At 49.7% G+C, this 21,610-nt stretch overlaps 1 protein-coding gene across 6 annotated transcripts in view; it reads left to right on the top strand.

Annotated features, from left to right (window-relative positions):
* The window catches only part of CACNA1B (calcium voltage-gated channel subunit alpha1 B), a 169,116-nt gene that overhangs the window by 55,951 nt on the left and 91,555 nt on the right, over positions 1–21,610 (top strand). For all 6 annotated transcript variants that reach the window (XM_066255577.1, XM_066255575.1, XM_066255573.1 and 3 more), the window contains exons 13-18: positions 116–228; positions 2,069–2,200; positions 2,432–2,504; positions 13,501–13,618; positions 15,267–15,334; positions 18,327–18,433. In XM_066255577.1, the coding sequence (XP_066111674.1) occupies positions 116–228; positions 2,069–2,200; positions 2,432–2,504; positions 13,501–13,618; positions 15,267–15,334; positions 18,327–18,433 (611 nt within the window). The remainder of the gene's footprint in view (positions 1–115; positions 229–2,068; positions 2,201–2,431; positions 2,505–13,500; positions 13,619–15,266; positions 15,335–18,326; positions 18,434–21,610) is intronic.

The raw sequence follows: 21,610 nt of genomic DNA, 5'->3' as shown, positions 1-21,610 counted from the left end.
TCTGCAGCTCTGTGTGAGATGTGTGCTGAGCTGCAGACAAGGCAGGCAGGGTGGGTGCCACAGAGGGACAGCCACACATGCGGGATGCCTAGGGGCTGACCCACCTCCATTACAGGTTATTGTGGGGAGCATCTTTGAAGTGGTTTGGGCTGCGATCAAGCCAGGAACCTCCTTTGGGATCAGCGTGCTGCGGGCACTCCGGTTGCTGAGGATCTTCAAAGTCACAAAGTATGTCACCACACGCTCCAGGTGGGGGAGGGCGCCAGCGGGGTGGGGGGTTAGCACACAGGGTTTGTTTGTTCCTGAGAAACCATGGTGCTGGTTTTGAGTTCATCTGTCTGGAGTCTATTTTTGTGGCTTATAGTTGTATAACATAAAAAGTGATGAAACAGCCCATACCAGGGCAGCAGCCCGGCAAGACTTTATCTCGGCCTCATTAGGGGCACGTCTGTCCTCGGAGTCATACTGACTGGCCTCGAAGTTGCCAGTGGGATCTCTGCTCTTGTTAGCTCGCTCCCATCCATCCTTCACTCCTGGGAAAGGGGATACGGGCAGGTGGAGGAGGATATGGGGGATAAATGGTGACAGAAAGAGACTTAGCTTAAGGTGGTGAACACACAATACAGCACATAGGTGATGCATTGTAGAATTGCACACCTGAAACTTATTTAATTTTACTACCCAGTATCACCCTGACAAATTCAGTTAAAAGTAAAAATAGTCACTCCTTGTTGTGAGCCTTCTCTTGAAGGCAGTAGTCCTGCCTTCGAGTCGTCATGGTGACTGCATCACAGTTAATAGAGGAAATGGAGTTATCAGATGGATGTTTTTCATTCCTTAGCCCCCATGCTGGCCCTACCCCCATTTGCTGGCTTGGCCCTGCCAGGACTCTGACCTGCTGACCTGAGCTAGCTTGGCACCTGCCCCTGGGCTGCTGTCCACCTTGTGTCTTGGCCTGTCTGTCAGACCCATGTTTGTGGTTTTACCTGACTTGGTTGTTTGCGTCACCTTGGAAGCGAGTTGCTCTGTTTTGCCCGTGAGGAGGCTGAGGCGTGGGCATAGACGGTACAGTTAACGAGGACGGCTGAGCTCGATTGCACCCTCATGGGACTAGGGAGACCCCTCATCCCCAGCCTCAGTCTGTTCAGCACAAAGGCAGTCCTCTACCTTGAACAGCTGGCTGTGGAGCCTACAATATACCTCAGCCTGGGTCACAACAGCTGCAGACCCCAGGAGCAGAACTGTCAACACTACGCCTGTGCAGGGGGCTCCAGGATCCAGGTCCCTCTCCCTGAAGTGGGGCATGTGGCTTGTCTCCCTGGGGTCTGGGCTGGTTTCAGAGCCCGAAGGGAAAGCTATATACTCCGGGCTCTGCACAGTTGAAGAAGCAGCTGGAGACCAGTCACTCTGAGGGGTCAGCAGCGAAGCTGTCAGTAGACTTCTGGGAAGCTGTGTGCTGGTGGGTCCAGGAGAATGAGAGGGACTTAGGGTCTGACTCCTAGGAGCATTGAAGGGCGTGAAGGGGGGTGTTGGGGATTCCAGGGCGTCTGAGAGGGGACTTACGCCAGGATTCGCACCCCCACTCACTGCACTCCCTCCGCTGAGTGTCTTTGCAGAGAAGGCTGTGGTGTTGACTTGCATCCTCTTGCAGGTCCTTCCGTGAGGGCTGATGACAAACCGTTGCCCTCACTTCACACAGTGCTTACCTGAGGCACTGGAGGTGGTTTGGGTGTTGGGGTGAGAAGGGAGTCTGGGAAAAGTCTGGTTGAGCATGGTCACCTGAGGCATCATGTTCTGGGCAGAGCGGGGAGCAGGTTTGGGAGGTGAGTCAGCACTGGACACATCAACTGTGCCGTCTCTGTGGCCCCTGGTGACAAGGACAGTGGGTCTGGGACTGTGGAGAAAGCTCTATCTCATCCCAGGTATGTGACCCTTAAGGTTTAGAAGGTCCCACAGCTACAAGCATGATCACAGAGAGCCCAGGGAAATGTGAAGTCAGTGCCTGGAGCTGGCACCCCCAGCCAGGCACAGCCCCAGGCTCAGCTCAGACCTCGTCTGTCCCCAACAGGTACTGGAACTCTTTGCGGAACCTGGTGGTGTCTCTGCTCAATTCCATGAAGTCAATCATCAGCCTTCTGTTCCTGCTCTTCCTGTTCATCGTGGTGTTTGCCCTGTTGGGCATGCAGCTGTTTGGGGGACAGTAAGTGGTCCTCTGGGAAAGGGGAGGCCCAGCTTGGAGCAACTGTTTGGAGGACAAGTTAGGTGCCCTGCAAAAGAGGGGAGGCCGGGCTCAGAGCAGTGTGCTGTCCCAAGCCTTCCTCCACCTGCGTCTTCCCTGGAAGTCTTCACAGAGAGCATTGGGTGCCAGGAGACCAGGTCTTCCTGGCTCCTGATGGGGCTGCCTTTTCCCAAGATTTCCTGTTTTTCTCAGGTTCAACTTTCAAGATGAGACTCCAACGACCAACTTTGATACCTTCCCCGCTGCTATCCTCACTGTCTTCCAGGTAAGACTGTTGGCTCTGGGCACCCTGCTGTCCTGCTCAGCTCTCCTAAGTGCTGAGAAGGCAGCCTTCCTGGCCGCTCCTCCTTAGCACCTCCACACAACCCAGACAGCCCACATTTCAGACACAACCTTCTACAAAAGAACCCTCCATGTCCCTCCTGTCCTGTGATACTGTCCCTGGGGAACTCCAGTCTGGCAATCTCTGGGTTTTGAGCCACAGATTTATCTCTTAGCCCCAAGGACCTGGGATCCCAGCTGTCTTTGAGGATAAAACAGAAAAGCACTCTGAACTTACTCCTCAGTCCCCGTTCGTGTCTGCAGTGTGTCCCTGTGGCTTCGTGAGCCTCCACAGAGTTCCTTCTGAGGATACTTGCTTGAGTACTTTCCTCTCACAGGACTGTGGCTCCACAAATGCCCCATGCTAGCCATCTTTGTCTCACAAGACCTCCAGGACACCATCTTGGAGCCCAAGGAGGGTGCAAGGGGTGGTGGTTTTGCCCACACTGATGCTTAGGGAAGCCCAGCAGACCACATATGCTAGGCAAGGGCTCAGCTTAGCTTCTGGCTTCTAGGGCTGCTAGCCTTCATCCCAGCCAAAGCTGGGGCCCACAGTGTGTGCCAGAATGGACCGTCCAGCAGACCATTCCAGTCAGACTAGGTGACTGTTTAAGAGTAATTTGGTCCTGGTGTTCTGTTCCCACACACCCTACAAAGACTGCCTTTCTCTCATCCTGGTTTGGAGCCCTGCAAACAGAGCAAGCTTCTCCCGGAGGTCTGCCTGCTCCTGGCCTGTTAGGACCTCTTCCTTTCTTCCAGTCTGACTTCACCTTGAATTGCTTGTGGCTTATCCCCTCCTTGGATTTCCCGAGTGGATGGGTGCCTGTGAGCACACGACCATTCTCACCTTCTGATTTGTTATATTGAAAGCCTTAGCCCATTCACAGGCCAGTGACTTCCAAAATCACGTCTACCAAAGGTTTTTAGCACTTATTGGGAAAGAGGATCTTGCCTGTGGGACAAAGATGAATGGTCTCCAAGCTAGACCTCTAGCAGAAGGAGGCCATGACCTTTCCTGAGCAGTGTCATCTGCTTGGTGATGGGCAGGAGCTCCCTCTTTGTGTGGGTCACAAGACCAGCTGACCAGTGGGTCTTGAATGTCAGGTGACAGAAACTGACAGGAGTGGGTCCAGATAGAGCAGGAAGAAGCGCGGGTCTGGTGGGGAAGCACAGGGTATATGATGGAAGGGGCTGCAGTAGCCTGATGGGCCTTAAATGCCACGCCAAGAAGCTCAGCCCAGTGGGGCCATTGCAATGGTTTCCAAGCATGGTGGTGACATGACTGACCATCAGAGCTCTGCTTTGCTATGTTTGTTGCAAGAAAGGACCTGAACGTGGCTAGTGGTGGTGATACAGGAGCCAGGGCAGATGAAGAGGTCAAAGTTAAGAGAATCGATACTCTGATTTAGACCTTAGAGCCCCTCTGCTCTGAACACCCAGATATTAAATACACTTAGAAATTAAAAGGCTCTTGCCAAGTGGAAAACAATCTCTGGGCTAGAAATGGAACATGGTGATAGACACAGAGACTGAGGCACTCGGAAGTGGTCTGGGCAGAGGCAGGTGGGGTGGTATTGAGGCATCCACACACCAGGTGACTCAGCACTCAGGAAGGTGTGTGACCCGGGGGGGGGGGGAGGCTGAGGAGAGCACAGAGCAGATTAATGCCCAGGCCAGGCCTGAGATCCCAGGATGGACATCCCTGCTTCTGAAAGAGAGGGGCCAGGGAGTACATGTGACCAGGGAGAAAACAGATTCAACTTTGCTCATGGTGAACCTGAGTCTAAACCGTGGTGAGAGCTGATCACACAGGAGAGGGCTAGGAGCATCCACAGACCAGACTGTGAGCTCGTGCCTAAAGTAACAGAGGCCACCAAGCAAATACAGATGACTTTACACTGAATATGCTAAGACCTTCAAAGGGTTAAAGGAAGGACTCATAGCATGTTGCAAAATTATGAAAGACAAGCATCTAAGAACCAAGAATAGTTCAGTATGAAAAAAAAAAACAAAAACAAATAGAAATTCTAGAAATTAAAAAAACAGAACTTTTAAAATAAAATACAGGGTGGGCTCTGGCCAGTTGGCTCAGTGGTAGAGCGTCGGCCTGGCGTGCAGGAGTCCCGGGTTCGATTCCTGGCCAGGGCACACAGGAGAAGCGCCCATCTGCTTCTCCACCCCTCCCCCTCTCCTTCCTCTCTGTCTCTCTCTTCCCTTCCCGCAGTCAAGGCTCCATTGGAGCAAAGTTGGCTCGGGCGCTGAGGATGGCTCTGTGGCCTCTGCCTCAGGTGCTAGAATGGCTCTGGTTGCAACAGAGCAACACCCCAGATGGGCAGAGCATCACCCCCTGGTGGGCGTGCCAGGTGGATGTGAGAGTCTGTCTGGTTGCTTCCCCGTTTCCAACTTCAGAAAAAAAAAAATACAATGTGAACTCAACACACCCCAAGAGAGGACAGGTGAGTTTCAGGGTGTGGAGGAACTATTTCTGTTTCAGCATGGAGATGGAGTACGGATGTCTGGTGTGAGAGAAGGTGCCAGCCCAGAGTGAGTCTGACAGTGTGTGCTTGGAGGCTAAGCAGGATGAACAAAACTTGAAAAAAAATAATTATAGGCACATTGTGGTTTTAAAAAATCTTAAAAACTGGATTCAGATCCCGGACAAGCCCCCAAAGGAAGAAAAAGAGAAAAAAATCTTAAAAACTACATTTCCTACAAAAGAACGACAGTCCTCTCATGAACAAGGGTGCCAGAAGGTCTTAGGAAAGTACCTTAAAGTGCTGTTGGACAGTCCCTGTCACCCTAGGGATCCGATCCAGAAGCTGTGACTCCAGCTTGAGATGGAACCAGAGACATATTAACACAAGTATGGAGAGTGTTACCACATACTGCCGATTGCTAAAACACCAAACATTTATACATTTCTTCAAGCAGATGATTTAGAAGGAAAAAATACATTAAACTCAAGAAGACATAGAAAACCTGAGCTATTCTGAGAAATTGAATAATTAAAAATCTAATCAAGCTACCAATGTTCAGATAGTTTTACAGGTGAATTCTACTGAATATTTAAGAAGAAAAATTATTCCAGTTTTATATAGACCACTCCAAGGAATATCAAAAGGAAAGCACCTAACTTGTTTTATGAGGTCAGAATAATTTTGAGATGGAAAGACTGGATAAGCATAATATATGGGAAGAAACATGTAGATACTATCTCAGACTCAGATAAGGCATCCACAGGGAATAATAACTGATCCAGTCTGGGTATGCTTAAAATCATCTCTATCATCAACTTGAATTTATCCTAGGAATGCAAGACAGTTTAACATTAGAAAGTTTATTAATGTCACTCATCTTAACAGATTAAAGAAAGAAAAAAAAAACCCTGAATTATCAGAAAAATCATTTTAACTCTAGCAACAGCACAACCAAATGTAAAGAGAGGATAGATGAAATAAGATTGGCAATTTTTTTTACTTGTCTAAGTAACAGCTTGGTGGTGAATACAGAGAGATTCATTATACTCTCTACTTTGTGTATATTTGAAAATGTCCATAATATTTTTTTTCTAAAAGGGGAAATCACATGATAAAACCCAACATTCCAAATGGAGTCTTAGCAAATTGTGCTAGTATCAGTGGTGGTCTTAGTTCAGTAGAATAAAAAAGTGAAATAAAACTTTTCAAGATTGACAAGAAATAAAGAAAAATTACAGATGAGATATTTGTACACATAGAAAACTGTTGTCATTGCAGATGGTGTGGGACAGTTTGGTTATCCGTAGAGAAAAACACAAAGTTGGATTCCTACCTTATACTAGATTTGAATATCAATTCCAATGGATTAAGACCTAAATAGAAAAGCAAATCTGAAAATTTAGAAGAATATACAGGACTGTAACATTATTAACTCAAGGCAGGGAAGGCCATTTTAAAGAAGATATAAAATGCACAGATCATTGAGGAAACCATTAATAAATTTGACTATTAAAGATTTCTGTGCATCAGAAACACCATGAAAGGATTAAAAACAACAGAAAAGCCAGAGACTGAAAGAAGACACTTTCACAGTGTCAGCGAATAACCAGCAATGTAATTGATTAGTCCAGAGCTTACAAGAACCTCCACAAACCAAAGAGAAAAGACAAATAATGTAGCAGGAAATGACAAAGTGTGCAAACAAGTCTCTCACAGGAGAGGAAGCTGGGCTGATTCTTTAAGCCTGTAAGAACTATTGCCAGTTTTACTAGTAGTCTGGGAATGCAAATTAAACCCACAATGAGAGAGCTTTTCCACCTGTCAGTGTAGCTGAAATTTAGAAAGCCAACAGTATCAGATTTGTGAGAAGATGTGGAGAAATGAGGATTTCTTTATGCTGCTGGTAGGTTGAGGAGCACCCTGAGGACAATTTTATAATGCCTGATCCCCTGGGATGTGGCCAGAAGCAATTGCTGCTATAGGTGTGGGCTTTCAGAAGTCTCACCCTGATGTACAGAGATATGCATGACTATCATAGCATTATTTATAAAAGTTGGGAAGTCCCCTGAATGTCCATCGCAGGCAATGGATGAGAAGTGCATTATATCTGAAGAGCAGGGCGAATGAGTGGTTCCTGGGATTAGAGGTATTAACACGGATGAAACAAACATAATGTTGAGGAAAAAAAAAGAATGCTCCGTGGTATATGATACTGTTTAAATAGGGATGAAAACATGCAACAGTATTGTTGATGGCATATATGTGGTGAAAGTGTAAAAGCTCCATGGGAATGATAAACACCAAGTTCAAGGTGTTGGTTCCCTGGGGAGGGGGTGTTGGGAGATGGGGAGGAGTGAGACTGGGGAGATTTATCCAGGGAACTTCAGCTGCATTTGATGTTTCTTAAGCTAGAGAGTGGGTACACGGAGATGTGAGTATTAGGCATTGTATCTTGCTGAATGTTTGAAATCGTACATAATTAAGAATAGAGTAATCCAGAAAGATAAACTAAGTAAACATTCAGCAAAGGAATTTGGTGTAATATTAACATCAGCCCAAAAAGTTAAGGTAGAATCTTTAGTAAGAGGAAACGAGAATATCACTAGTAGTAAGAGGAAGTTTGCCCAATGATGTGGCCTGAAACATAGGCACCAAAGCAGAGAATTACATGGAGAAATTAGGAGTTCACCACCTTAGGTGAGATTTCTCATATATTTCTATCAGATGAAGGGTGAAGCTGACAAAAAAAAAAATTAGGTGTATGAGAGCTCTTGAGCTTGACCAGCAGGGCTCGACCAGCACACACGAGCTCTGCAGCTGATTGATCATCAGTCAGGCGGCCATTATCCGGGCACAAAGAATCACCGGAATCAACCACTTCTAAAGTCACACAGGAACTTGCTATCCAGCACATTCCTGATACAAATTAAACAAAAACCACCAGTGAACAGTCATTGAAAATATTCCTTGTCTCTGAAAGCTGGAGGATTGAGTTAAGATAACACGATAGATATTACAAGATATTTAGAACGGAACAATTATATAAAAACTTAGGGATGAAGCTGAAGCAATACTTAGAGGACAAATTTGACTTAAAGATTTCTGGCCTGACTGGTGGTGGCACAGTGGCTAGAATGTCAGCCTGAAATGCTGAGGTCCCAGATTTGAAACCCTGAGGTTGCCGGCTTGAGCATCAGAGCATCAAAATGATCCTCTGGTTGCTGGCTTGAGCCCAAGGTCTCTGGCTTGAGCCAAGGGGTCACTGGCTCTGCTTGAGCCCCCCACTCAAGGTACTTATGAGAAGCAATTAATGAACAACTAAAATGGGTCGGAACCTTTTTGGCTGAGAGAGCCATGAACGCCACATATTTTAAAATGTAATTCCGTGAGAGCCATACAAAGAACGACCCATGTACCTTACGCATTATCCAATAAAAATTTGGTGGTGTCCCGGAGGACAGCTGTGATTGGCTCCAGCCACCCGCAACCATGAACAAGAGTGGTAGGAAACGAATGGATTGTAATACATGAGAATGTTTTCTATTTTTAACATTTTTTATATTAAAGATTTGTCTGCGAGCCAGATGCAGCCATCAAAAGAGCCACCTCTGGCTTGCGAGCCATAGGTTCCCGACCCCTGAACTAAAGAGATGCAACTATGATTAGATGCTTCTCATCTCTCTCCCTTCTTGTCTGTCTCCCTTTCCCTCCCCCACTGCTCTCTCTTAACCCTTTGAGTAGTGAGTTTTTGTTAACTCTTTGAGGATGTACATGAATGTTCGTACTACTCAAAAGGTTAAATATTTTTTGCATAAAAAAACTCTGTAAAAGGGTTAAAAACAACAGAAAACAAGTCAGACTTAAATTGCAGAGACTTAAAAGCAATTTTCAAAATTAAGACTAAAAATAAACTAAGTACTCATCTTAAAATCTAGAAAAAAGAATAGAGTAAACCAAAGAAACTTGCAAGCAGGAAAAAATAAGAGCCGATGTTAATGAAAGAAAACTAAAAACATCAAGATAACGAAGTCATCAAAAGTCTTGTTCTTGAGAAGAATAGTAGAGTACGTAACTTTATAGTAAGGCTGATTGAGAAAAAGCACAGATAAGAAGTATTGCCCAAAAGGGACGTGTGAACTACAGAAAAGGGATATTTTTCTAATCTCAAAAGAACACCACAGCATCTTTATGCCAGTATATTTGAAAACTTAGATGAAACATGTACTTTTATAGAAAAACATGAATTACTTAAATTAGCTCAAGATGAAACTAAAATCTGAATAATTTACAACCATTAGAGAAATGGGATCCATAGCCAGAGCTCTCTTCCTGTCTTTTTGCCTCCTTCCCTGGGCCTGGTGAGGTTCACCAAGCCCTCAGAGAAGAGGTAATAATTCAAGCCACTTTAGGAAAGGGAAGAAACCATGTCACAAGGCTAGTACAGCCTTGAGTCCACAGCCAGACAGTGATAGTCGGAGGAGAGCAAACTGCAGCCCAGAATACAGCTGCAGAAACGGTCTTTGTATTGTCTGCTGATGGTCTGGGGTGCCTGAACATTGCCTGACATTCAGCAAGCAGCTTGCAATACAGTGTGTCCGTAAGGTCATGGTGCACTTTTGACTGGTCACAGGAAAGCAACAAAAGACGATAGAAATGTGAAATCTGCACCAAATAAAAGGAAAACCCTCCCAGTTTCTGTAGGATGAGTGGCAGCATGTGCGCATGCGCAGATGATGACATAACACCGTGTATATAGCAGAGCAGCCCACGGCCATGCCAGTCGAGATGTGGATGGTACAGAGGAAAGTTCAGTGTGTTCTGTGGCTGGCTAAATTCTAATCCGTGACCAAAGTGCAATGTGAATATCGGCGCGTTTATAACGAAGCACCACCACATAGGAATAACATTACTCGGTGGGATAAGCAGTTGAAGGAAACCGGCAGTTTGGTGGAGAAACCCCGTTCTGGTAGGCCATCAGTCAGTGACAAGTCTGTAGAGGCTATACGGGATAGCTACCTAAGGAGCCCTAAAAAAATCTGTGCATGAGCCCACATCAAACTGCACTGAATAGGTATGAAACTGGGAGAGTTTTCCTTTTATTTAGTTCAGATTTCACATTTCTATTGTCTTTTGTTGCTTTCCTGTGACCAGTCAAAAGTGCACCATGACTTTACGGACACACTGTAGAATATTGAGAATCAAATTCAATTGTGTATAACACAGAACCTCATAGCTGAACTATGTCTAGGCAGTAATGCAAGCATTTGTCAGTGTGATTACCTTTCTACAGGTCAAAGGAGCAATAAGCAGTCAACAGATGTAGAAAGATAAAACATTGATATCATGGAGAAAAACATCTTTCCTTAGGAATTGATGGGATTAAAAACAAGCCACAGTAAGATGGGTATGGGATAATGGATATGGGTTTCTTTTTTTTGAGGGAGTGAAAATATTCCAAAATTGACTGCGGTAGGGGTTACACATATCAGGTAAATATACAGTACTAAAAACTTTTGAATTATACACTTTAAATGACAATTACATGGTATGAGATTTATATCTCAACCGGAAGGTTATTTTAAAAAGGTCACCACCAGCATCACCAGTAAGACTGTGTGATGGTCAAGTGTATGTGTCAGCCATGCCAGCAGGCCCAGATCGAACCTTGTTTCCAGTGCATCTGTGTGTGTGGGTGAGATAAACTCAGGAATCAGACTGAGTGAAGCAGATGGCCCTCTTCAATGAGAATGGAGAGTCCGCCAACTGTCTTCAGCGGGGACATCGTTCTCTCTTGCTTCAGGCTCAGACTGGGACTGATGCCATCATCTTTCCTTGTTGACTGTATCTTGGGACCTCTCAGCCTCCATAACCACATGAGCCAGTTCTGTATGGATGTCTCCTACAGGTTCTGTTTCTCTAGAGAGACAGACTAATATGCATTGAAAGCACTGTAATTGAAGTAAACTAGGGTGCCTAGTGTCCAGGCAGTTGAAGGCAGTGTAATAAAAAAGAGATAGAAAGTTTGGAAAGGGATATGGTTGTTTGCAAATGATATGACTATTTACATAGAAAATCTGAGAGGACCAATTAGAAATAAGAAGTGAATACATGAAGGGATATATTTATAAAAGGGAAGCCTTAAATAGTAAAGGTATCAGTTGTTCCTGCTCTAATTTATGCATTCAATGTGGTCCTGATCCCAGGTTCAAACAGGACTGTTCTTGGGATTCAGCATCTTGATTATGTGGAAAAGTAGGTGTCCAAGAACAGCCAAGAACTCAGAAAGGAGGGATTTTACCCCACCGAATATCAAAACTTTTTGAGCCTGACCAGGCGGTGGCGCAGTGGATAGAGCATCGGACTGGGATGTGGAAGACCCAGGTTCGAGACCCTGAGGTCACCAGCTTGAGCACAGGCTCATCTGGTTTGAGCAAAAAGCCCACCAGCGTGAACCCAAGGTGGCTGGCTCCAGCAAGGGGTTACTCAGTCTGCTGAAGGCCCGTGGTCAAGGCACATATGAGAAAGCAATCAATGAACAACTAAGGTGTTGCAACACGCAATGAAAAACTAATGATTGATGCTTCTCATCTCTCTCCATTCCTGTCTGTCTGTCCCTGTCTATCCCTCTCTCTGACTCACTCTCTGTCTCTGAAAAAAAAAAAAAAAAAAAAAAAAAAAACTTTTTGAAAAGCTACAGTATTGAAGAGTGTTAGGTATAAAGAGAAATTACCAAAAGAATAGTAGAGAGCGCCCCACACACCCAAACCTGTGTAGGAAGTTGGTGGTATGGGAATGATGGTACAATCCATGGGGGGGGATGGATTGTTCAGAAAGTGGGTCTGAGAAGTCGGCTTTCCACATGGGAAAACCGTAGATCTGTGTGTGCACGGATCAGTAACCACAAGCCCCAGTTGTATTAAAAACCTAAATATAAAAATCCAAACTTAAAAAGATGAAGAAAACAGAAAAATATGGCTTTTGGAATGGAGAAGACTTGCTTACACAAAGTCCAAAACACAGAAACCATAAAAGACGGATACGTTTGACTATATTAAACTTCTTTGTGATGCAAAAGTAAGTTAAAAGCAAAGAAAAAACAAGGAGGCATTTCCAAAATATATTACAGGTAGAGAATTAGCACAAACAAGAATAAATAAGGAAGACTCGCAAGCCAGTGAGAAAAAGATGGGTCATTGACCGGCCACAGGAGAGAGCTGAGTAGCCTGGGACTCAGGAGACGACATGTCCCCCACCAGCGTGCCCTTTCACCCCCATGAGACGGGAACTATCACAGGGTGTGTCACTGGCAGAACACACGAGGATGTGAGAGAGAGCAGCCCACACTGCTATGGAGTATGTAACTTGGGATAGCCACTCTGGAGACATCTGGGAAAGTCAAAGACGTGCATGATTGACCATCCAGCAATTCCAGGTCTAGACGTCACAGCAAAATCCTGAAAACCATTGCGGTGTCTGCCAGGTGGGAGACAGGTACACGATTAGCAGGGTCGTGGGTACTGGTGTACATCAGTAAGTGGATTTGTAGGTGTCAGTCGACATGGGTCATTTTGGAAGATACAACACTGGATGGAAATGGCGAGTGGAACGGAAAGAGCACAGTGGTGTCATGTGTTTTTATAGACACTCGTGTGGAGTTGAACTCCAGACGTGGGTTCTCACCAGATGCATGAGCCATGGGACCTGATGCAAATATGATGAAATGTGAACAACTTTCCTTCTCAGTGGTGGACACATGACTGTCATATTTTATCCTCTTGTACTTTTCTAAAAATACAAGTAGAAAAGAAATGTTTCCTGATGGGGTGAGGATGGTATTAGTCACTCTCACAGCCTCAACCCAGTGGCTGAGGTGGCAAGGCAGTGGAGGGTCCAAGGCCCTGCAGTTTCTGCCTGGCCTGAGTAGGTGGGTCCCCTCCTGGAGCCTCAAGAGTCCTTGTCTGTGAGGCAATGACCTAGCAGCTGCCCAGCCCAGCTTCATTTCTCACTCATAGCCAAGATCCTCTCCTTGCCTCTACTTACCTTTTTCTCCTGCTTGGAACTCCCTTCCCCATGTTTGGCTGAAAACCTAGAGCATATTCATTTTTTAAGACCCGACCCAGCTAGCAGCCATGTTCTTCTGGAAGGCCCTGGGCCATCTTTTCCTCTGGGGACACCATCTAAAATCTTGTGTATGTGTGCGTGTGGTAAATGGCATGTATGTGGTAGGGACGGTGTGTATGCATGAGTGTGTGTATGCATGTGGGGGCCCAGGTGTGTATGAGTGTGTGTGTACATGAGTATGTATGCATGTATATGGCAGAGTGGTGTGTGTGCATGTTGCAGGGCAGGGTGTATGCATGAGTGTGCATGTGGTGGTATGTGCACATGTGTGGCAGGATGGTGTGTGTGCACCTGTGTGGAGGTGGCCCTGCAGGTCTGCCTTGTGGTACTTGCTCTCCACAGATCCTGACAGGAGAGGACTGGAATGCAGTGATGTATCACGGGATCGAGTCGCAAGGTGGAGTCAGCAAAGGCATGTTCTCGTCCTTTTACTTCATTGTCCTGACCCTGTTTGGAAATTGTATCCTTCTGCAAGGTTGGGCTTCGGACAAAGCAATGGCCTGGAATTGATCACTGCAATTCTGATCCTGCATGTGCTGGCTAGGCATGTTGGACATCAGGGCTCCCATTCTGTCCAGTTGGAGTTGTTCCTGCACCTGTTTATTCTTCTGGGCCTGTGGAGTACAGCCTTAGTCCCGTTCTCTGGGGAAGGCCTCTGAGGGTGCCCATGGCTGTGGTTAGTGCAGGGCAGTGGCAGACTGTCCTCAGTGTCCTGTTTTGAGCAGGCTTGCCCATGAGGCAGTGCCCCTGAGACACGAGTAGGGGCTTGAACAACAAGGGTTATTGTCATTGCTGGCTTCATACAGAGCTAACTGCTGCTAACTGCACTGGCCCAGAGCCCCTGGGAAGATGTTTGCAACCCAGGGTAGGGGTGGGGAGGCAGCCTGTGAGCCCCTAGGCCTGTGGTGAAAAGACTCAATTACGTGGAACACAGGGTCCTAACTGATGTGACTTTGTCTCCAGAGGACATCGGCAGTGTGGATGTCATTAGTGAGGGGAAGGTGCTACTGGCAGCAGATGGGCAGAGGCCAGGCTGTTGCTTGCCATCTGTGACAGGATTGCCCGCCCAAGTGTCGGCAGTGCGCAGGAATGAGGTGACTTAGGTGATCACAGAGGGTCCGGAGGCTTGCCAGGAACCTTGCCAGACACAGCACAGAGGACTGGGGTGCTGCCCCAATGGGCACAGGTGAAAACAGAGCTGCTGCTTGGTGCTGAGATGAGCTTGTGGGAAGAGGCAGCTGCAGTGGCAGGAAAATCTCAGTGACTCAATTCAGTGGCATGTGAGGTCTGATGCTGGAGTGGTTCACAGGGCAGGCTGTGCCTGCACCAGGCCATCGGGCCCCTGAGGATGGACCCTGGGCAAGCTCCTTCCTCTTTGTGGCCTTTGCACTCTCATCTCTGAAAGGATAGTCAGTAGTACCTTGTCCTGTGTCCCTGGGGTACTCAGTGGATGAGGGTCAAGGTAGAGGGCTGGTGTTGGGCACAAGCCATCAGCACAGCTTCGATGTCCCTGCTACTTGAGAAGGCTGGCACCTTGAAGTGAGGAAAGAGAGAAAATACAAGTAGGTGTCTCTGGGCCTGACCTGGGATCTGGGGCCCAGAGGTGCTAGTCATGGGTGGGTTTGCATATCTGTGGTCTGTCTTATGCGGTCTCTGCCTGCAGGATCCAGAGGTGAGGGAGTCCCTGTGCACCCCAAAAGCAGAGAGTGTTTGTTGGGAGGCTTCTCATGCTGGCCAGAAAACAAGGGTGTGGGGGAGCAGAAGGAAGGAGTTCATGGGCCTTCCTAGGAGGCGAGGGCAAATTAATCCAACATGGCTTCTGAGCTTGGGACCTGAAAGGTCAGCGTGTAAAGCTGGGCTGAGGGAAGGCGTCCACGTGGGCATTAGGGGAAGTGGTACGAGGTTGAGCCGAGGCCATGTTCTGGGCTGTGTCTGGGTACAATAGGGCAAGGGCTTAGAGGGGTATGTGGATGCCAAGGGAAGGAGGCTGCAGGTTGCCCAGGGGTCTCGGGAGTTGAGGGCCCTATTTTCCATGGGGGATGCCATGGTATGGTCATGTGGGACTATGGGGGAGACAAGATTTCTCTTCCTTATCTGGAGCCAACCAGACACCTTGCTGAATGTTTTCCTGGCCATTGCTGTGGACAATCTTGCCAATGCCCAGGAGCTGACCAAGGTATGTAGGGAAGGATGTCACCTGCAGACCAGGTGCAGAAGGGGGTTGGAGGTTGGCCTATGTCACTCCAGATAAGGCCAGAGAGCCATAAGGAGGGTCAGGTTATAGGTTAAGACCCGTGTGACCACTGCCAAGGAGTCTTCTGAAGAATGTGGATAGGCAGATTAGGCTGTCACTTGAAGCATGAGGAACCACCATGTCAGGAAGCTAGGTGACCACAAGGGCCCCAAGTCAGCTCTCGGAGAAGCCACAACCTGGGAACAATGGTCAGAAGGGCAGGAACAGGGTGGGGGAAGGAAGTGCAGCCCAGATAGGGCCCTGAGATGTCGGGGCCAGCTGCACTGGCCTCAGGAGCAGGGCCATGTGGTGCATCACAAGGTCAGCATGGTCATGTGAGGGGACAGGGACCTCTAGGTGGGTACTAAGGAATATTCAGCTCTGAACCCTAAAGGGCCAGAGGGGTCCCCTGTGCTTGTCCCTGGGTGGCAAGGAGACCCCATGACAGATCTCAGGTGTGGATGATTGAGCTCGAAACAGTGCTGTTTTCAGACTCTGGGCCTGAAGGAGCAGCTGTTGCCATCTTCTCAGTGTGTCTGCCGCAGCAGGACAGCCTCTGCCCTATTACAGTGAGACTCCCCACTGGGCGCCGTCTGCACTCCCCACCCCCGAGCTTGCTGGGGATGTGGTTCTACACGCCTCCCCTGTGGATTCCCTCCAGAGGACACAGCCCCCTGCCTGGCCACCTTCACCCTCACAGCCCCAGCAGCGTTGCTGGGCTGCCTGCTGTGTCAGCCTCGTCTTGTGCTTAGTGAGCCAGCCCTGGAGACCCATGCAGAGAGGATGCTGCCGCCGAGTCCGGCTGCGGGGAGAAAGAGCTGTCTGTGTTGCAGACGCTGTGCACGTCTGACCCAGCCTAGTCCACTGTTGTCCAGCACATCTCGGCCTTTTCCGTGCCACCTCCATTCTGGGGTTGAGCTGAGGAAGGCAGGCTCAGGGTGTCCTCAGGCCTCCCATTTCTGTTGTCAGGAGGGGCTAGGGCTGAGCCTCACTTTCAAGAGTAGGTGGAGAATGGCCCAAGTCCCTGGTTTGGAGGACCCATGCCCCCACAGAACACTTGTTGGTGTCAGCAGTTTTGGGACTACATGGCCTGGAGGTGCCCAGCAGCATTTGTGGTCTCTCCTGGGGCAGGGGTGCACCCGAGTCCTTCAGGTGCTGCTGTGGGTGAGAACACCCGAGGAAGCGGTGTTTTGGGCCCTGCCCCGTGAACCAGCTGCCCTGACTCCGGGGTTCCCTTTCTTTGGGAGTCAGGCAGGTGGAGGCCTGTCTGTGTCAGGCTGGCTCCAAAGGGCAAGATTTGACTCTCCTTTCTTTATATTCCCACAAATACAGTCACTTATTTTCCAACGTGGAAATAAGGTTGAGTCTGTTTGCAGAACACTGTCCCGGTGATGCCCTCACCCCACAGTGGAGTCCAGAGCTGAGGAAGGACCTAGACGGGTTCCATGGGAGCCTAGTTTTGTCTCCCCTCTGCAGCCTGGGTTTGAAGGTCTTAGTGTCGGCCCAGCATGTAGAAGTTCCGGGTTCGATTCCTGGTTAGGGCACATGAGAGAAGTGACCATCTGTTTCTCCCCCCCTTCCCCCCCTCTCCTCTTTCTCTCTCCCCCTCCTGCAGCCATGGCTCGAACGGTTCGAGCAAGTTGGCCCTGGGCACTGAGGATGGCTCCTTGGCCTCTGCCTTGGGCGCTGAATAGCTTGGTTGCCGAGCAATGGATCAGTGGCCCCAGATGGGCAGAGCATCCCCCAGTAGGGGGCTTGCTGGGTGGATCCTGGTCAGTTGGGGCACATGCAGGAGTCTGTCTCTGCCTCCCTGACTCTCAATAAAAAGAAAAGAAGGTCTTGTCTCTCTGGTGGAATTCTGCAGGCAGTGAACAGGGGACTTAGTTTTTGCCATTGTTGTGACCCTAAGAGCAGATTCAAGGATGTTTTGGGACATGTTGGGAATACCAGCACCCAGGGGAGCCAGGTGGGCCTAGGGTTGGGGTTGGGGTTGGGGGAAAGTGAGCAGTTAGTTGGCCGGTGGAGCTCAGGCTGTGGGCTTAGCCTAAGCTGTGTATCAAAACCCCAGGAGCAGGGCGTGTGGGTTTTGCCCAGTGACGTGGGGTCAGGGCCAGAGGTCTGTCCACACGTCCACCCCCTTCCCATGGAGGCCAGAGGCAGGGCAGCATGTCTGCACAGGTGTACACACATGAGCACATTTCGGCCCACAGTGGCAGAGAGCCAGGGGGTCCTCTCCAGGACCTCAGTGTGGAAGGGAGCATGGGGCCAGGCCCTGCTAATGGCTGTCCAGCTGTAGGGGCAACAAAGAGGGACTTTCACAGTCACAGCCGGGGACAGGCAGACAGGTAGAAAAGCCGAAAGGCTTTGAGGTGCCTTTGCTAGATACACTCTTGGTGACGATTCCTATGGGCAGTGCTGGGCCAGGATGCAGGCTCAGGTGTGGAACAGGCCCCTGTCCTCATAGCTGTGGGACAGAGGCTGGTTTTGTTCAAGTGTGGCGGGGGTTCCTGGGGGCAGGTGGGACGAAGGGAGGATTGGGTTTGCTTTTTGACAAGTGAGCTTAACATGCTGTGACACACACACACACACACACACCGTCCATGCAGCAGCTGGGTCCCTGGGGCTGGAGCTTAGGAGTGGGGTTAGTGCACACATAGGTATGGAGAGGTCAGTTTGTGGGCACTCTGGGAGATAACACATGCAGGGGGCTGCTGAGGCAGGAAACCTGGAGACTGTGACCTTGAGCAGCAGGCATAGACTGGGGATCCCTGACAGCCACCGGAACCCTGTGTGGAATGGGGGCTCAGTGCTGAGGTGTGGACAGGTTGTGCTGCCTGGCCCAGGTTCAAACAGCAGGAAGGACTTGGGTCCCAGCATGTGGACAGAGGTGCACGCAGCACTCTGAGGGTGGCCACATGTTTCTGTCTGCTCACAGGATGAAGAGGAGATGGAAGAAGCAGCCAATCAGAAGCTTGCTCTGCAAAAGGCTAAGGAAGTGGCTGAAGTCAGCCCCATGTCAGCCACAAATGTCTCCATTGCTGCGTAAGGCTCTCTGGAGTGGGTTGTGGGGTGGCAGTGGGGCTACTACAGAGTCCACGGCTGGGGCCTCTTCCGGAGGCTTCCTCACAAGCTCCTTGTCTTGGCTGGAGCTTGTTCAAACACGTTTCGTGTCTCCTGCAGGAGCCTGGGAGCAAAGTTGTCATGAGGGAGTGCCTCCACAGCTTCCTCCAGTGTGAGCAGGAGCAGGACGTGGCAGGGTGCAGCCCTCATGTTGTGGGTGGGTTGGCTGAACTGCCGATATTTGCTCCTTGGTGGTATTGGATGGCTCGAGGGTCCTTCCCTGAGCAAAGCCCATCATGAGTTGGGGTTAGGAGTCATCTACGTTATGCACAGGTTTTCAGAAATGTGTTTTGTGAACCGAAAGGTTCTTGGTAGTACTTCAGAAGACTTCATGCATTACCAAAAATATCTCAGTTTTTGGTAAAATATCTCAGTTATTGGGCCAGATGTCAAGGGGAAGCCTCCGTGATGAGTAAAGGTGAAGGTGTGACCCAGGCATCCACGGGGAGACCCAGGTCATGCACAGTTCAGCTGAGCCTCTGGGCATGCTGCAGAAGAACATTTGGACCTCAGAGTTGAGACAGAGTGTGCAGCCCAGGACCAAAGGTTGCAGTGGTCTGGGGTAGGTCAGCCCAGAGAAGGGAGGACTAGAAGGAGATGGGCAAGTTCAGCCCGTAGCCTGGTCCCAGGGTGACCGTAAGAGCACAGAGGTGGCTTCTGTGCTACTGGGAGCTCTCCGTGGTCAGGCTGAGTTCAGCCCCATGACCACCCATCACACCTCCTACTTCCCAGCTGATGCCTGGGCCCAAGCCCTGTGGTTAGCCTCCGACTCTCTGAGCATTGTGGTCACAGCACCAGGAACAGCCTGCAATCTATGCTCTTGAGTGTGTGTGCTGGCATGAGGGAATCTTCTGGGAGTCTGAGACTATGCATGTATCTGGTTGTGTGTGTATATGTCCACGTGTGAGTGGGTGTGCATGTGTGTGTGAGTGAGCATCATAGCCCCATTCTTTTTTTTTTTTTTTTTTTGTATTTTTCTGAAGCTGGAAACGGGAAGAGACAGTCAGACAGACTCCTGCATGCGCCCGACCGGGATCCACCCGGCACGCCCACCAGGGGCTACGCTCTGCCCACCAGGGGGCGATGCTCTGCCCATCGCTCTGCCCCGACCAGAGCCACTCTAGCGCCTGGGGCAGAGGCCAAGGAGCCATCCCCAGCGCCCGGGCCATCTTTGCTCCAATGGAGCCTTGGCTGCGGGAGGGGAAGAGAGAGACAGAGAGGAGGGGGGGGGGTGGAGAAGCAAATGGGCGCTTCTCCTGTGTGCCCTGGCCGGGAATCGAACCCGGGTCCCCTGCACGCCAGGCCGACGCTCTACCGCTGAGCCAACCGGCCAGGGCCCATAGTCCCATTCTTGCATGGCAGTCACCAAGGCAATGGCCTGTTTTCTAGGAAAGTGTTTGCAGTGTGCCTGTTTCTGAACCAAGCACAGTGTGCTGGCCTGTGGTGGAGAAGAAGTTAGAGGAGGTCACAGGCCCCTGGAGCCCAGGCACGGAGCCAGGCAGGACACAGCAGCCCTCAGACGGCTGCGGGGGACGCGACTGTTAGAGGCTATTTGGTTGTCTGGCCTGTTCAGTTGCTCGGTCTGCTTGTTTGTGGGCTTGCTTGAGGAGGGTGCTGTGACCCAGCAGACCTCCTTTTATGACTCCTTCCCCTGAGCTCTGTCAGCGGCTGGAGGTCTGCTGCAGAGGGGCAGTGCTGAGCCTGCACCTGTTCACCTCCTCCAGTTGTTTCTGGAGGTGAGTGCATTGCCCCGTGGCCCTGCTACCTGCCAGGGCTGCCTGCTCCTTGGGGGTACATGGCAGGGTCATCCCCATCTGGGATGAGACCTCAGAGAGGAGGTTGCTGGGCTCCTCAGCACAACCATGGGGAGCATGTCACACCACCAAAACATGAGGCGTGAATGCTCTTCCTCCTCTGTTCCCTTCTGGGAACACCACTGTGCAGTAACCCGGCTGCAGACAGGCCCCCTGGCTGGGGTGCCCATGACACTAGCTGTTGGCCTGATCACGGCCACAGTGCTTCTTTCCTGGCCCCTGGGGCTCTGCGCCCAGGGTTAGCTCACCCATGTCACAGCCAGCGTGGGTTTGCCCAGGCGTTGGTCTTTGCGTTTCCCGTGTAGATCCTGCAGGCTCTGCTGGGTGCAAATCTAGGTCTTGGTCCTCTGTGGAATGTCATCAGCTCACCTTTGTTGGACACACAGTCAGTCTAATCACCAGAGACTGTGCACTGGGCAAGGCCTACCCCTGGATGTGTGAGGGCACTGGGTCTGAGGGCCCTGTGGCTCTTTGCTCGGAGCTCCTGGTGTCTGTCGTCTGTCCCTTCCCCATGTTTCCTGTTCTCCTGGTGAGTCATGCTGGTTGGATGAGCAGTACCTGTTCCTCCCCGGTCATTTCTGTGGTGAGCTGATGAGTAGGTGAGAACTAACACCCCAGTGGCCTTTGCCCGGACTCTGCTTTCACAGCAGTGCTGTGTGGTCTGTGAAATGGGAAGACTGGTTGAGATCCTTTCTGTGACTTGGATGCTGAGGGGATCATGAGTGTCGCTGCTGCTTGAGAGGCTCCCGTCAGTGCTCTGTGCAGCTTGACACCAATGGGGCAGAGGCCCTGTGCTGGGATCCCACCTCATAAGGACCCCTGTGTCCTTTCGAGGTTGGCTAGGGTGGTGAGTGTCTTTGACATCAGGAGATGGTCACTTTCAGACTGCTGAGAAGGAAGGGCGGTAAGGTTGATGGGGTCTTCCTGGCTCGCTCTGCTGTCATCGTCATCACTGGATTTCTGTATGGTGTTGCGTACACTCATGTTCACACACACGTTCACACACATGTTCACAGTTATTTATATTTGCATTCACCTCCCAGACACACACTCACACTTACTCATACACCCATTCACATCTTCCCCACACATACAGCACTCATTCACACCCTTACACCTACTCATTTACAAATGTACACACACAGTCACACACTGATGTGCACACTTTCTTGCGCACACACACATCTGTTTGCACCTAGGGCCTGTAGGTAGGTGAGTTGCTTTGAGTGCCTCACAAATGTCTATAGATTCATCCTTAAGAAGGAATTGGGAACCCACCTGGTCC

Source organism: Saccopteryx bilineata, chromosome 2 (genome assembly GCF_036850765.1).
Source record: "Saccopteryx bilineata isolate mSacBil1 chromosome 2, mSacBil1_pri_phased_curated, whole genome shotgun sequence".
In the NCBI taxonomy this organism is placed as follows: Eukaryota; Metazoa; Chordata; class Mammalia; order Chiroptera; family Emballonuridae; genus Saccopteryx; species Saccopteryx bilineata.
This window is presented reverse-complemented; position numbering and strand designations above follow the sequence as displayed.